Source organism: Chiloscyllium plagiosum, unplaced genomic scaffold (genome assembly GCF_037043375.1).
Source record: "Chiloscyllium plagiosum isolate Xiang-an unplaced genomic scaffold, Cpla_swu_hap1 HiC_scaffold_10, whole genome shotgun sequence".
In the NCBI taxonomy this organism is placed as follows: domain Eukaryota; kingdom Metazoa; phylum Chordata; class Chondrichthyes; order Orectolobiformes; family Hemiscylliidae; genus Chiloscyllium; species Chiloscyllium plagiosum.
The window spans coordinates 100414451-100429863 of record NW_028270148.1 but is presented as its reverse complement, the minus strand read 5'-3'; the positions used below and the strand labels follow the sequence as shown (position 1 = coordinate 100429863).

The 15413-nt window shown below is 50.0% G+C and overlaps 1 protein-coding gene across 15 annotated transcripts in view; it reads left to right on the top strand.

The window, feature by feature from the left end:
• Positions 1-15413, top strand: part of syne1b (spectrin repeat containing, nuclear envelope 1b) — a 629476-nt gene that overhangs the window by 174508 nt on the left and 439555 nt on the right. For all 15 annotated transcript variants that reach the window (XM_087991586.1, XM_087991587.1, XM_087991592.1 and 12 more), the window contains 3 exons: positions 1798-1906; positions 8084-8248; positions 12057-12224. In XM_087991586.1, coding sequence (XP_087847712.1) covers positions 1798-1906; positions 8084-8248; positions 12057-12224 — 442 coding nt within the window. The remainder of the gene's footprint in view (positions 1-1797; positions 1907-8083; positions 8249-12056; positions 12225-15413) is intronic.

Sequence of the window (15413 nt, the reverse complement as noted above, 5' to 3'; positions counted from 1 at the left end):
GGCATTTAGGGTTGGCTAGGCAGGAAGCTGAGATTTATATTGTTTTGTTCTGGTAAGTAAATGTAGCATGAATCCAAAATTTGGTACCTGGTTTTTACTTCACAATCCTGAGTGGTTTAGCGTGTTAAGTCTGGATGTGGGCAGGCTGGAGTCAGGTTTCAGATGTCTGAAGATTTAGCATCTGGCTCAACTTCAGCTCACCTGTTTCTGAGGATTAACCTGACCCCCTCCCAGGCTCAAAACCACCTTCGTGCTCCATGCAGTTGTTAGCGGCTTGGAATGTTCTAGGTCTCCCAGTGCAAGCAGGCCTCCAGTGGAACGTTGGGTAGAATCCAAGTGAGCGGTCGGTTTTGGTTTTGGAAGTCACCAAACGACTGAAGCCCTGATGGGAAAGGTCAGAGGTCGAAGGGACAGGGAAGGTCAGAAGGTTCCGGAATAGCGAGAGGATTTGGAGACATGTTGCTCACGGTAGGCCTGATTGATGCTGGATCACTAGGTAAAGTGTCTTGTCAGGTGTGATGAGATCAAGCACGAGGTTGGAACTGGAGACTGTGGAGGAATTGATGAGGAGTGAGGAGGCAGAAGACTGGGATTATGTTCGGCATAGACTGAGAGGTCTGTTTCCATGCTGTGTGACTCTATGACTCTCTAAGTGCATATTGACCAACTAGTTGCCTGGGATCGGGAATGTGATGAGTGGGAAAGAAAGGTAACCAGACGTAGCTGCATTCCGTATGACTCTGGCCAGGGGAATACCATTGCAGAGTTTAACTCTTCCCACCGGGTGAGAGGGTTTGGTGGGAATGTGGGTTTGAGGTTACAATCAGCTCAACCGCAATCTCATCGAATCAGGCAGCAGGCTCGACGGGCTGAATGTCCTCCTTCTGCTCCTTCTCCATCTGCTCCTCTGAGTTTGGGGGATTCTTCCGTGGGGTCAAGTGAGAGAGAGATTCCCAAAGGCCGATGTGGATGGTGAGGGTGAACCAGGAAGGGCCACTCTGGATTGGCATCCGAGAGAGAGAGGGAGGCTCTGGGTCTTGGCAAAGTGGAGGTCGTGTACTCTCTGGAGAGTTAATGTGAACGTGAGGTTGAGTGACAATTTGGGGAATTTGGAGGAGAGACGACAGGAGGAATTCAGGAGTGGATGAAAGGCCTAAGCACGAGGCATTGCTTGAGATAGAGGTGTGGAGGGGATGAAACAATGTTAGGCAGGAACTCACCGAGAGCTTGGGGCAGTTTGGAAACCCAGCAGCTCTGGAGGAGGCCATTTGACCAATCATACCTGTGGTGGCTCTTCTACTGGAGCTGTGTGCCCATTCCTTTTCAGGATATTTGCATGTGTCCTCTCATACGTTTTCCCAGAATACACACCCAATGCTGTTGTTAGACAGATGATTCAGGCTCTGCCTCAAGAAGTACTTCGCATTTTAAGTGTTGGTGTGGTGGCTTAGTGGTGAGCACTGCTGCCTCACAGCACCAGGGACCTGGGTTCGATTCCAGCCTTGGGCAACTGCCTGTGTGGAGTTTGCACATTCTCCCTGTGTCTGTGGGTGTTTCCTCCCATAATCCAAAGATATGTAGGTCAGGTGACTTGGCCAGGCTAAATTACCCATAGTGTCCAGGGATGTGTAGGTTAGGTGCATTAGTCAGGGGTAAATGTAGAGTGATAGGGGAATGGGTCTGGGTGGGATACTCTTTGGAGGGTCGGTGTGGATTTGTTGTGCTGAAGGGCCGGTTTCTTCACTATTCTGTTCTACATCTGTGTGTGTGAAAACACTCCCTCTCGTCCTTTTGCAGATATTCCGAACAATCAAAATGGCTTCTGACAAAGAATAAGCAGCTGATGGAGATCCGGAATGACGCCTCCAATCCCAGAAAGTACGGAGAGTTGCAGTCAGTTCTGAAGGTTTGTTCAGCATATTGTTTTATGCCAGAGCCTGAGGGTGTGTAAAACACAGGGCGCAGGGCGTGTGCAAGTGGGAAAATCATTGACCATCCATCTTTTCCTCTTTACTCGTTACCGGGCTCTGGGCCTCACTGACTAGGCCAGCATTACCCTTCCCTGAAAGTTTGATCTACAAGGTCATTGGCCAAGCAACACAGGATGTCACCTGAGAAGAATCTGTCTGGTAACAGACAGATGATAAAAAGAAAACTGTATTTTAACAGTTAATGGGTCGGGGGGAATTCTGTGTTCTTTGAATGGCGTTTTGTTGAGTTGGCCTGAGACCGTTGTATCCCTACCACAGAACACTGCTACCCACCAGCAGTGCTTCAGTTAGCCCGTAGATCTCTCAGTCTTGTCTCTGAACTCACACGTTGTGGGTTTAAGTCATTTAAGCCCATGATCTCTCCAGCACCAACAGTAACAACAAGGTTTCCTTGGAGTATTGTGTCCAGTTCTGGTCACCTTGTTATAGGAAGGATGTTCTGGTCACCTTGTTATAGGAAGGATGTTATTAAGCTGGAGAGGGTTCTGGAGTGGTGCTCCTTCATCAGGAGAGTGAACAGGAACACACAGGCACAGAATTTATAGACGGAGAGATCAAAATGGTGTGTGTAAAGTGTCAACAGGCTGAATAATGAGTCTGTTGCAGGTGATGAAGTGTCAGACAGTGTGAGTAAAGTGTCAACAGCTGATTAGCAAGCGAAAGGATGACCCATAATCTGACTAATCGAGGCAGAGAGATAATTAAAAATAAGGTGGTGCTGGAGACAAACCAAATGGCTGGAATAACATGACAGGTGTAAGAGTCGCATGCCGAGGGTCTGACCAAAGGAATGAGTAATCCAAAACTGTACAAACTAATTAAGGTAGAGAGCAAGGTGATGGTATCAAAACAGGATTGTAAGGAGATTTTACAGATACAGAACAATGTGGTGGGGTTACACGTTGAGGCCTCAATTAATTGGATTATAGGTCATGCCTTCACCTGCTATTTAGCTGTTCACTCTTTACTCACACTGTCTGGCACTCTTGATCACCTGCTTATTATTCAGCCTGTGGACACTCCACTCAGATCTTTTGATCTCTCTGCCTATAAATTCTATGCCTGTGTGCTTCCCTCCACTTCACCCAATGAGTGAGCAGCGCTCCGAAAGCCTGTGATTTCAAATAAACCTGTTGGACTATAACCTGGTGCCGCGTGACTTCTGACCTTGTCCACCCCAGTCCAACACCAGCACCTCCACATCATGGAGAGGGTTCAGAAGAGATTTACCAGGATGTTGCTGGGTATGGAAGGTTTGAGTTGTAAAGAAAGACTGGGACTATTTTCACTGGAGCGTAGGACATTGAGGAGTGACCTTATAGAGGTTTATAAAATCATGAGGGGCATAGATAAGGTGAATGGCAGGTACCTTTTCCCTAGAGTGGGGGATATCAAGACTAAAAGGTGCATTTTTAAGGTGAGAGGAGAAAGATTTTAAGAAGTCATGAGGGGCAACATTTTCACACAGAGTGTGTGGAATAAACTTCCAGAGAAAGTGGTGGATGCAGGCACACTGAGAACATTTAAAAGACATTTGGGTAAGTACATGAATGGGAAAGGTTTGGAGGGATATGGGCCAGGAGGAGGCAGATGGGAGTAGTTTAGTTTGGGATTATAGTCAGCATGAGCTTAAAAATGTGTTGCTGAAAAAGCACAGCAGGTCAGGCAGCATCAAAGGAGAAGGAGAATCGACGTTTCGGGCATAAGCCCTTCTTGAGGAATAAAGAAAGTGTGTCCAGCAGGCTAAGATAAAAGGTAGGGAGGAGGGACTTGGGAGAGGGGCCTTGGGGATGCGATAGGTGGAAGGAGGTTAAGGTGAGGGTGATAAGCAGGAGAGGGGGTGGGGGCGGAGAGATCGGGAAGAAGATTGCAGGTCAAGAAGGCGGTGCTGAGTCCGAGGGTTAGGACTGAGATAAGGTGGGGGGAGGGGAAATGAGGAAGCTGGAGAAATCTGCATTCATCCCATGTGGTTGGAGGGTTCCTAGGCAGAAGATGAGGCGCTCTTCCTCCAGGCGTTGTGTTGCCATGGTCTGGCAATGGAGGAGGCCAAGGACCTGCATGTCATTGGCGGAGTGGGAAGGGGAGTTAAAGTGTTCAGCCACGGTGCGGTTGGGTTGGTTGGTGCGTGTGTCCCAGAGGTGTTCTCTGAAACGTTCCGCAAGTAGGCGGCCTGTCTCCCCAATGTAGAGGAGGCCACATCGGGTGCAGCGGATGCAGTAAATGATGTGTGTGGAGGTGCAGGTGAATTTGTGATGGATATGGAAGGATCCCATGGGGCCTTGGAGGGAAGTGAGGGGGGAGATGTGGGCGCAAGTTTTGCATTTCTTGCGGTTGCAGGGGAAGTGCCGGGAGTGGAGGTTGGGTTGGTGGGGGGTGTGGACCTGACAAGGGAGTCGTGGAGGGAGTGGTCTTTCTAGAACACTGATCGGGGTGGGGGAGGGAAATATATCCTTGGTGGTGGGGTCTGTTTGGAGGTGGCGGAAATGACGACGGATGATATGATGTATATGGAGGTTGGTGGGGTGGTAGGTGAGGACCAGTGGGGTTCTGTCCTGGTGGTGATTGGAGGGGCGGGGTTCAAGGGCGGAGGAGCGGGAAGTGGAGGAGATGCGGTGGAGAGTATCGTCAACAATGTCTGAGGGGAAATTGCGGTCTTTGAAGAAGGAGGCCATCTGGGTTGTACAGTATTGGAATTGGTCCTCCTGGGAGTAGATGCGGCGAAGGCGAAGGAATTGGGAATATGGGATGGCATTTTTACAGGAGGCAGAGTGGGAGGAGGTGTAATCTAGGTAGCTGTGGGAGTCGGTCGGTTTATAGTAAATGTCCGTGTTGAATTGGTCGCCCGAGATAGAAATGGAGAGGTCTAGGAAGGGGAGGGAGGAGCCTGAGATGGTCCAGGTAAATTTGAGGTCGGGGTGGAAGGTGTTAGTAAAGTGAATGAACTGTTCAACCTCCTCGTGGGAGCATGAGGCAGCGACGATACAGTCATCGATGTAGCGGAGGAAAAGGTGGGGGGTGGTGCCAGAGGCGGTCAACCTCTCCACCCCTCTCACCCACTCCAACCTCTCACCCTCGGAACTTACAGCCCTCCACTCCCTCCGCTCCAACCCCAACCTCACCGTCAAACCAGCAGACAAGAGAAGTGCGGTGGTGGTTTGGCTCACCGATCTTATATTACTGAGGCTAAACGCCAGATCGCGGACACCTCCTCCTACTGCCCCCTTGACCACCTCCCACCACCAAACCATAATCTCCCAGACCATCCATAACCTCATCATCTCAGGGGATTTCCCATCCACCGCCTCCAACCTCATAGTCCCACAACCCCGCAACGCCCGTTTCTACCTCCTGCCCAAAATCCACAAACCTGACTGCCCCGGCCAATCCATTGTCTCAGCCTGCTCCTGCCCCACCGAACTCATTTCTGCATACCTTGACACGGTCCTGTCCCCCTTAGTCCAAGAACTCCCCACCTATGTTCGGGACACCACCCACGCCCTCCACCTCCTCCATGATTTTCGCTTCCCCGGCCCCCAACGCCTTATCTTCACCATGGACATCCAGTCCCGATACACCTCCATCCCCGATCACGGAGGACTCAAAGCCCTCCACTTCTTCCTTTCCCGCCGTACCAACCAGTACCCTTCCACTGACATCCTCCTTCGACTGACTGAACTGGTCCTCACTCTGAACAACTTCTCTTTCCAAACCTCCCACTTCCTCCAAACCAAAGGAGTAGCCATGGGCACCCGCATGGGCCCCAGCTATGCCTGCCTCTTCATTGGATATGTGGAACAGTCCATCTTCCGCAGCTACACTGGCACCACCCCCCACCTTTTCCTCCGCTACATTGATGACTGTATCGGCGCTGCCTCATGCTCCCACGAGGAGGTTGAACAGTTCATCCACTTTACCAACACCTTCCACCCCGACCTCAAATTTACCTGGACCGTCTCAGACTCCTCCCTCCCCTTCCTAGACCTCTCCATCTCTATCTCAGACGACCTACTCAACACGGACATATACTATAAACCGTCTGACTCCCACAGCTACCTAGATTACACCACCTCCCACCCTGCCCCCTGTAAAAACGCCATCCCAAATTCCCAATTCCTTCGCCATCGCCGCATCTGCTCCCAGGAGGACCAATTCCAATACCGAACAACCCAGATGGCCTCCTTCTTCAAAGACCGCAATTTCCCCTCAGACATTGTTGACGATGCTCTCCACCGCATCTCCTCCACTTCCCGCTCCTCTGCCCTTGAGCCCAGCCCCTCCAATCGCCACCAGGACAGAACCCCACTGGTCCTCACCTACCATCCCACCAACCTCCAGATACATCGTATCATCCGTCGTCATTTCCGCCACCTCTAAACAGACCCCACCACCCAGGATATATTTCCCTCCCCCACCCCTATCAGTGTTCTGGAAAGACCACTCCCTCCGCGACTTCCTTGTCAGATCCACACCCCCCACCAACCCAACCTCCACTTCCGGCACCTTCCCCTGCAACTGCAAAAACTGCAAAACCTGCGCCCACACCTCCCCCCTCACTTCCCTCCAAGACCCCAAGGGATCCTTCAATATCCATCAGAAATTCACCTGCACCTCCACACACATCATTTACTGCATCCGCTGCACCTGATGTGTCCTCCTCTATATTGGGGAGACAGGCCGCCTACTTGTGGAACGTTTCAGAGAACACCTCTGGGACACCCGCACCAACCAACCCAACCGCCCCGTGGCTGAACACTTTAACTCCCCCTCCCACTCCGCGAAGGACATGCAGGACCTTGGCCGCCTCCATCGCCAGACCATGGCAACACGACGCCTGGAGGAAGAGCGATTCATCTTCCGCCTAGGAACCCTCCAACCACATGGGATGAATGCAGATTTCTCCAGCTTCCTCATTTCCCCTCCCCCCACCTTTTCTCAGTCCCAACCCTCAGACTCAGCACCACCTTCTTGACCTGCAATCTTTTTCCCGACCTCTCCGCCCCCACCCCCTCTCCGGCCTATCACCCTCACCTTAACCTCCTTCCACCTATTGCATTCCCAACGCCCCTCCCCCAAGTCCCTCCTCCCTACTTTTTATCTTAGCCTGTTTGGCACACCCTCCTCATTCCTGAAGAAGGGCGAAACGTCGATTCTCCTTCTCCTTTGATGCTGCCAGACCTGCTGCGCTTTTTCAGCAACACATTTTTAAGCTCTGATTCCCAGCATCTGCAGTCCTCACTTTCTCCTTATTATAGTCAGCATGGACTGGTTGGACTGAAGGGTCTGTTTCTGTGCTGTATGACTCCATGACTCTATAACCTGGACAAAGGTTACTGGAACATCATCATACAAAAATGCACACACTCAGCCACATATGGAAAGATGTGAGGATTGCTGGTCAGAACCGTGGTCAAAGAGGGTGAGTATTAAGGAGCTTCTTTAAGGAGGAAAGAGAGAGTGGGAGAGAGAGGTAGAGAGATTGAGAATGGTGCGTTCAAGAGGGAAACCTTTTCCACAGGAAATCGACGGGCCTGTATCCACTGGAGCTTACAAGAATAAGTGGTGATTTGTAACAGTCACGATCACTCCCTTGGTGAGAGAGACTAAAACTTAATGACGCAGCTTTAAAATAGAGCATTCCCTGTGAAAGATGGCAACAAGGAGGATATTTTGTCTCACAGCTCAGCGAGCCTGAACTCTCTTCCCCAGAGAGAGGTGAAGGAAGGGGGCCGTTGTGTATCTTTAAGGCTGAATTATTCAGCTTCTTGATTGACAGAGACTATCAGGGATAGACAGGATTGAAAGCAAAATCAGGTTAGCCATCATCTGTCAGACGACAGAAGGGATTTAAGGAGCTGAGTGTTCCGTTAATTTCCATGTTTGGTCACATGCTTTTAGATGGAGGGAGCTAAGGTTCAGCCGCCAGTGCTGGAGAGAACAAAACTGGTGATTCCCAGGAATGACTGGAGTCATTGAGAGGTGTGGGGCTGGGCTGATTTAACACGGAGCAGGAGTTGGATGAGGCCACGGGGGCGAATCAGAAATGGGGATGCTGAGTAGAAATGTACTGTTTTGGGTTTTTTTTTCGCATTTAGGGAGTTAAGGAAGAGGCAAGCCGCGAGGAAGCAAACATTTTGTGGTTGAGATCCCGACTGGCTGCACTCAGGGTCGTGTCTTCAGAGAGTGAAGCCCAACGACAAGATGAGGAGCTGTCCAAACTCACAGCTGGATTCAACAGGCTCCTGACCCAAGTGGACGAGGTAGGAGAACGCTGGTGATATGACGTTAATGTGGCCTCACATTACTTACTTTATGTGTCTGTGCTTCCAAATGTGGTGCCGTTTGGATATACCGTGCTTCCTTGCTTCTCCCAAACCACTAATCTTTATGGTGTAAAGTTGTTTCCTGTTCCCAAAGCATTTCACAAGTTTAGAAAGTAGATTTCCTGAAGGCATTTGGCAAGGTACCACATTAAAGGTCTTTGTGCAAAAGAAAAGCTGATCGCGTGGGTGTTAGCACAGAACCATTGAATCCCTACAGCGCAGAAAGAGGCCATTCAGCCCAGCAAGTCTGCACCAACCTTGTGAACAGCCCCCTACCCTTTCCCAGTAACCCTGCATTTGCTGTGGCTAACCCACCTGAGTGAAAGGGAGATGCTGGAGATCAGAGTCGAGAGTGTGATTCTGGAACAGCACAGCAGGTCAGGCAGCATCTGAGGAGCAGGAGAATCGAAGTTTCGGGCAAAAGCCCTTCATCAGGAATGAGGCTGGGGGCCTCGGGGGTGGAGAGATAAATGGGAGGGGGATGGGACTGGGGGCAAGGTAGCTGAGAGTGCAATAGGTAGATGGAGGTGGGGGTAAAGGTGACAGGTCGAAGAGGAGGGTGGAGCGGAGAGGTGGAAAGATGGACACATGGGACGGGTCATAAGGGCGGCACTGAGCGGGAAGGTTGGAACTGGGGTAAGGTGGGGATGAGGGGAAATGACCTATCACCATAACCCCCACCCACCCATTGCACTCTCAGCTACCTTCCCTCAGCCCCACACCCACCCCCTCCCACTCATCTCTCCACCCCCGAGGCTCCCAGCTTCATTCCTGATGAAGGGCATTTGCCCAAAATGTTGATTCTCCTGCTCTTCAGATGCTGCCTGACCTGCTGTGCTTTTCCAGCACCACTCTCGTAACCCACCTAACCTACACATCTTTGGACAGTGGGAGCACCCAGTGGAACCCCACACAGACATGGGGAGAATGTGTAAACTCGACACAGGAAGTCACCCGAGGCTTGAATTGAACCTGTGCCCCTGGTGCTATGAGGTAGCAATGCTTCCCACTGAGCCACCGTGCCGTCCCAAATGGTTAATAAAAAGTTGAACAGAAAATATCCAGATTTTGGTGCTTCCTATTCAGCAGAATGCACCAATTCATCTCAACACTGAGCAGAAATATGCACATCTTTTCACCTTAATCACAGCTGCACAATGGCTTAGAACTGTACACTGAATCCTTGGCACCCAAATGGATAACTCAATCATACCCAGCAGGCACAAAGCTCCATTATTTCTGCTGCTGCATCACATTTTCCAGCTTGGCACTGCACACAGAGATGGCACAGCATCCTGTGAGAAAGGTCACCTCGTTGCCTTACTTTGGGGATTCCCTTCAGATAAAAGCTGTCGTCATACCTGCCTCGGTGGAACCTGAAAGAGGTGCTCTGACTCATCCTGAAAATAGCAGGTTGGTGAATATACAAAACCGAATGCTGAGCCTGTGGGAGTCTCTGTCACAGAACCTGGCCGACACCAAAACATTGAATGATTTCAGGAAGGTGTGGATTAGCTTCCTGCAGGGAAATGCAGGGTTACATGGATAGGGTGGGGGAAGTGGTGAGATGCCCTTCGGAGAGTCGGTGTGGACTCAATGGGCCGAATGGTCTGCTTCCACCCTGTAGGGATTATAGCAATTAGGAAGGCAAGTGGAATTTTGTCCTTCATTGCTGAAGTGTTATGATACGGGGTAAACCCCTCTGCTAATGTAGACTAGCAACACAGATAAGATTCACCCCGTGATATAATCTGTTAAAATTCCAGAGACAAAGAACTATCCCACTATTTAAAGTAAAACATTTAAGAACTTTAGGTCTAACAGAGAATATTAACTAACAATTATTTACAGCACCTTTCTCTTAAGCCTGTCTTCTAGCTCCCCCTCTACAATACTGGCCCGATAAAAATCCCGATTATGATTTACAAAAGAAACATAATCATGTTTCAACACCTCAGTCTAGATTAGAGTGGTGCTGGAAAAGCACAGCAGGTCAGGCAGCATCCCAGGAGCCTCCTCCTCCTCCTGCTCCTGCTCCTGCTCCTCAGATGCTGCCTGACCTGCTGTGCTTTTCCAGCACCACTCTAATCTAGACTTTGGTTTCCAGCATCTGCAGTCCTTGTTTTGACCCATGTTTCAACACCTGTCAGCTTTGCCGAGTGTCCCCTGTAGACGTTCCTCTGTCTTCTTTTCTTCTTAGGGACTCTGCTTCACAGCTCTTTGATAAATAAAGGTCCCTTTAAGAAAGCAGACCTTTCTCTCTCTGGTTGTTGGAGTCAGCTCCTCTTTGCTACTCTTGGTAACTGATCAAAATGTCTGATATTTATACCCCAAAACATCAGATCATTTCATTAGTTTAGTGTTGTCGAAACGTTATTTTTTTCACATTCAATTGGATTTTGGCAGCTTGGGGCATAATTTAAACTGATTGGCCAAATTCAAATTTGTTTTTGTATCCTAGCAATGCAGCTTTTAGCTAGTTGTTTCAATCCACTGTTATGTATTAAATTTTCCAGTACTCTCTGTGCTTTTCCACGGCCTTTTCAATTCTCTTAAAGGGATAGTGCTTCCACGTCTTCATAACAAAAAGGATTGAGTTTAAAAGCAGGGAGGTTATGCTGTAGTTGTATAGTGTGCTGGTGAGGCCACACCTAGAGTATTGTGTGCAGTTTTGGTCTTCTTACTTGAGAAAGGATGTACTGGCACTAGAGGGGGTGCAGAGGAGGTTCACTGGGTTGATTCCGGAGTTGAGGGGGTTGGCTTATGAGGAGAGACTGAGTAGACTGGGATTATATACATTGGAATTCAGAAGAATGAAGGGGGAATCTTAAAGGAACATACAAAATTATGAAGGAAATAGATAAGATAGAATTAAAGAGGATGTTTCCTCTGCCGGGTGAAACTAGGACAAGAGGACACAGCCTCTGGATTAGGGGGAGCAGACTGAGGACTGAATTGAGCAAGAACTTCTTCACCCAGAGGGTTGTAAATCCATGGAATTCCTTGCCCAGTGAATTGGTTGACATTACTTCAGTAAACAGTTTTAAAGCTAAGATAGTTTTTTCTTTGAACAATAAAGGAATTAAGGGATGCAGTGAGAGCACAGGTAAGTGGAACAGGTGAGTCTACGAATAGATCAGCTATGATCTTATTGTATGGCAGAGCAGGCTCGAAGGGTTGGACAGCCTCCTCCGGACTTGTCCGACCTGCCTAGCTCCTTTTCCACCTATCCACTCCACCCTCTCCTCCCCGGCCTCCTCCTGGCTCCCAGTTCTTTTGTTCTCATTTGCATTTGTGCTTTGAAAAGTCGCACTTTCTAATGACGTGGGTCAAACTCTAACTGAACAGCTCGCACGACAAATTAATAATGCACCTCTTTAAAAAGGTATATTTAATTTTTGAAATATGTTTAAAATATGGCAGCGTCTGAAGGCAGTTTGGTTTTACACTTCATGCAGTTTCACATGCATGTAGCACCACTTGGCTGTCTTGTATCTCAGTTGAGAGAATGGTGCTGGAAAAGCACAGCAAGTCAGGCAGCATCCCAGGAGCAGGAGAGTCCACATTTTGGGCAAAAGCCCTTCATCGAAAGCCCGAAACGTCGACTCTCCTGCCTCTGGGATGCTGCCTGACCTGCTGTGCTTTTCCAGCACCCTACTCTCGACTCTAATCTCCAGCATCTGCAGTCCTCACTTTCTCCTCTCTTGTATCTCACTCAAAACTAACTCGATCACCTTCCCCTCAGTGCAATAAGCTGTTGTCCAGTGTGGGCGAATGCATTCAGCACACAGACGAGATCAAGAGCATCTTGAAACAGCTTACTGACTCCCAGCAGCAACTGCAGGCAGAAGGGGAGCGGCTGATGGATTCCAAGGATCTTCAAGAAGCAAGGGATCTCCACCTGCATTACCAGGTACTGAGCCAGTCTCTGCAAAGAGATGTCTGAATATTTTCCTGAAGGAGCCTACCACCAAGAGTCACTGGGGGAGGGGTTTAGCACGCTGGAGATCCTGAGATCATCTCACAAGTTAAAGATTTCGAAATAAGTACAGTTCTGATCGCCATTTTATAGGAAGGATATTATTAAACTGGAGCGGTTTCAGGAAAGCTTTAGCAGCATGTTTCCAGGATTGGAGGGTTTGAGATATAAAAATAGATTGAAAAGGCTGGTACTTTTATCACTGCAGTGGCGGGGTGACCTTATTGAGGTTTATAAAATCATGACAGGTATAGATAAGGTGAATGGCAGGTGTCTTTTCCCTAGGGTGGGGGAGTTCAAAACTAGGGGGCATACTTTTAAGGTGAGAGGAGAAAGTGTTAAAATGGACATGAGGAGTAACTTTTGTTTTATGAAGGACTGGGGGTGGACAAAGTCAGAGGTCACATGTGACACCAGGTTATAGTCCAACAGGTTTATTTGAAATCACAAGCTTTCAGAGGGCTGCTCCTTCATCCGGCAAGGAACGAGTGGATGCAGATACAGTTACGATATTTAAAAGACATTTGGATAAGTCCATGAATAAGAAATGTTTGGAGGGATATGGGCCAAGCGTAAGCAGGTGGGACAGGTTTAGTTTGGGATTATGGTCAGCATGGACTGGTTGGAGTGAAGGGTTGGTTTCTGTGTTGCATGACTCTGAGTCATTACTGCCCCTGCAACAGTGCTGCACTCCCTCAGTACTGACCCACCAACTGTGTGACACTCCTTCAGTACTGACCCTGTGACAGTGCAGCACTCCCTCAGTACTGACCCTCCGACAATACGGCATTCCCTCTGTACTAATCCTCCAACAGTGCAGCACTCCCTCAGTACTGACCCTCTGACATTGCAGCACTTCCTCAGTACTGACCCTCTGACATTGCAGCACTCCCTCAGTACTGACCCCCCGACAGTGCGGCACTCCCTCAGCACTGACCCTGTGACAGTGCAGCACTCCCTCTGTACTAATCCTCCAACAGTGCAGCACTCCCTCAGTACTGACCCTCTGACATTGCAGCACTTCCTCAGTACTGACCCTCTGACATTGCAGCACTCCCTCAGTACTGACCCCCCGACAGTGCGGCACTCCCTCAGCACTGACCCTGTGACAGTGCAGCACTCCCTCAGTACTGACCCTCCGACAATACGGCATTCCCTCTGTACTAATCCTCTGACAGTGCAGCACTCCCTCTGTACTAATCCTCCAACAGTGCAGCACTCCCTCAGTACTGACCCACCAACTGTGTGACACTCCTTCAGTACTGATCCTGTGACAGTGCAGCACTCCCTCAGTACTGACCCTCCGACAATGCGGCACTCCCTCAGTACTGACCCTCTGACAGTGCAGCACTCCCTCAGTACTGACCCTCTGACATTGCAGCACTCCCTCAGTACTGACCCCCCGACAGTGCGGCACTCCCTCAGTACTGACCCTGTGACAGTGCAGCACTCCCTCAGTACTGACCCTCTGACATTGCAGCACTTCCTCAGTACTGACCCTCTGACAGTGCAGCACTCCCTCAGTACTGACCCCCCGACAGTGCGGCACTCCCTCAGTACTGACCCTGTGACAGTGCAGCACTCCCTCAGTACTGACCCTGTGACAGTGCAGCACTCCCTCAGTACTGACCCTCTGACATTGCAGCACTTCCTCAGTACTGACCCTCTGACAGTGCAGCACTCCCTCAGTACTGACCCCCCGACAGTGCGGCACTCCCTCAGTACTGACCCTGTGACAGTGCAGCACTCCCTCAGTACTAACCCTCTGACAGTGCAGCACTCCCTCAGTACTGACCCTCCGACAGTGCAGCACTCCCTCAGTGCTGATCCTCTGACAGTACTGCACTCCCTCTGTACTGATCCTCTGACAACGCAGCACTCCTTCAGTATGATCCTCTGACAGTGCAGCACTCCCTCAGTACTGACCCTCCGACAGCGTAGCATTCTCTCAGTGCTGACCCTCCGACTGTGTGACACTCCCTCAGTACTTCCCCTCTGACAGTGCGGCATGCCCTCAGTATTGACCCTCCAACAGTGCGGCACTCCCTCAGTACTGATCCTCCAACACTACGGCACTCCCTCGGTACTGACCCTCCGACAGTGTGCATTCCCTCGGTACTGACCCTCTGACAGTGCGGCACTCCCTCAGCATTGACCCTCCGACAGTGCGGCATTCCCTCAGTACTGACCCTCTGACAATGCAGCACTCCCTTAGTACTGACTCTCCGACAGTGTGACATTCCCTCAGTACTGAACCTCCTACAGAGCAACACTCCCTCAGTACTGACCCCTGACAGTGCGACACTCCCTCAGTACTGACCCCTGACAGTGCGACACTCCCTCAGTACTGACCCTCTGACGGTGCAGCACTCCCTCAGTACTGACCCTCCAGCTGTGCAACATTTCCTCAGTACTAACTCTCTGACAGTGCGGCACTCCCTCAGTACCGCCCCACACACACCTTAATGCGTCTGCTCACGCAGAACATGATGCTCGAACATTCAGACTCAGAAGTGAAACTGCAGTCAACTAAAGCAATACTGACGGGAGATGTGTGTTTCTACAGTGGAAACAGAATGTATTGTCTTTGGAATTACCGATAAACCTCGGCATTTAGCGATGAGTGAGCCTGAAGCCATTTGTTTTGGGGTTTGAGTCTCATTCATTACAGGCGGGTCGTCTTGCAAATGCTTCATAACCGAGTCTGTTACCCGGTGTGTCTGCTCATTCCCGAAAAACAAACGCAGATGTTTAATATTTTCGGTCTCCACCCTGGCTCAGCCCAGCTGCAGATAGAAACTCCCATCCATGTTCCTCCAACCTCCAAACATGACTCTTCTCAATCCCACCCTGCTAGTGTCCAGTCTTTCACCCTCTGTAATGTTCAGCTCATCTGAACCTCCACTGACCCTCAGTGAAACGTGCTCACCCATTGCTCCTGCACACGCTGCCCTACCCGACCTCCGGGCCCAGCATTATTGCTTCCTTGTTTAACATTCTCTGCCTTGTTTCCAAGACCTTTGATAATCTTGCCCTCACCCCGTCCCTCCCTGTTCGAGTTTGTGCAAACCTCCGACATGCCTGTGTTCACTGAACTACGAAAGCTTGTCCAAACTCCAAACC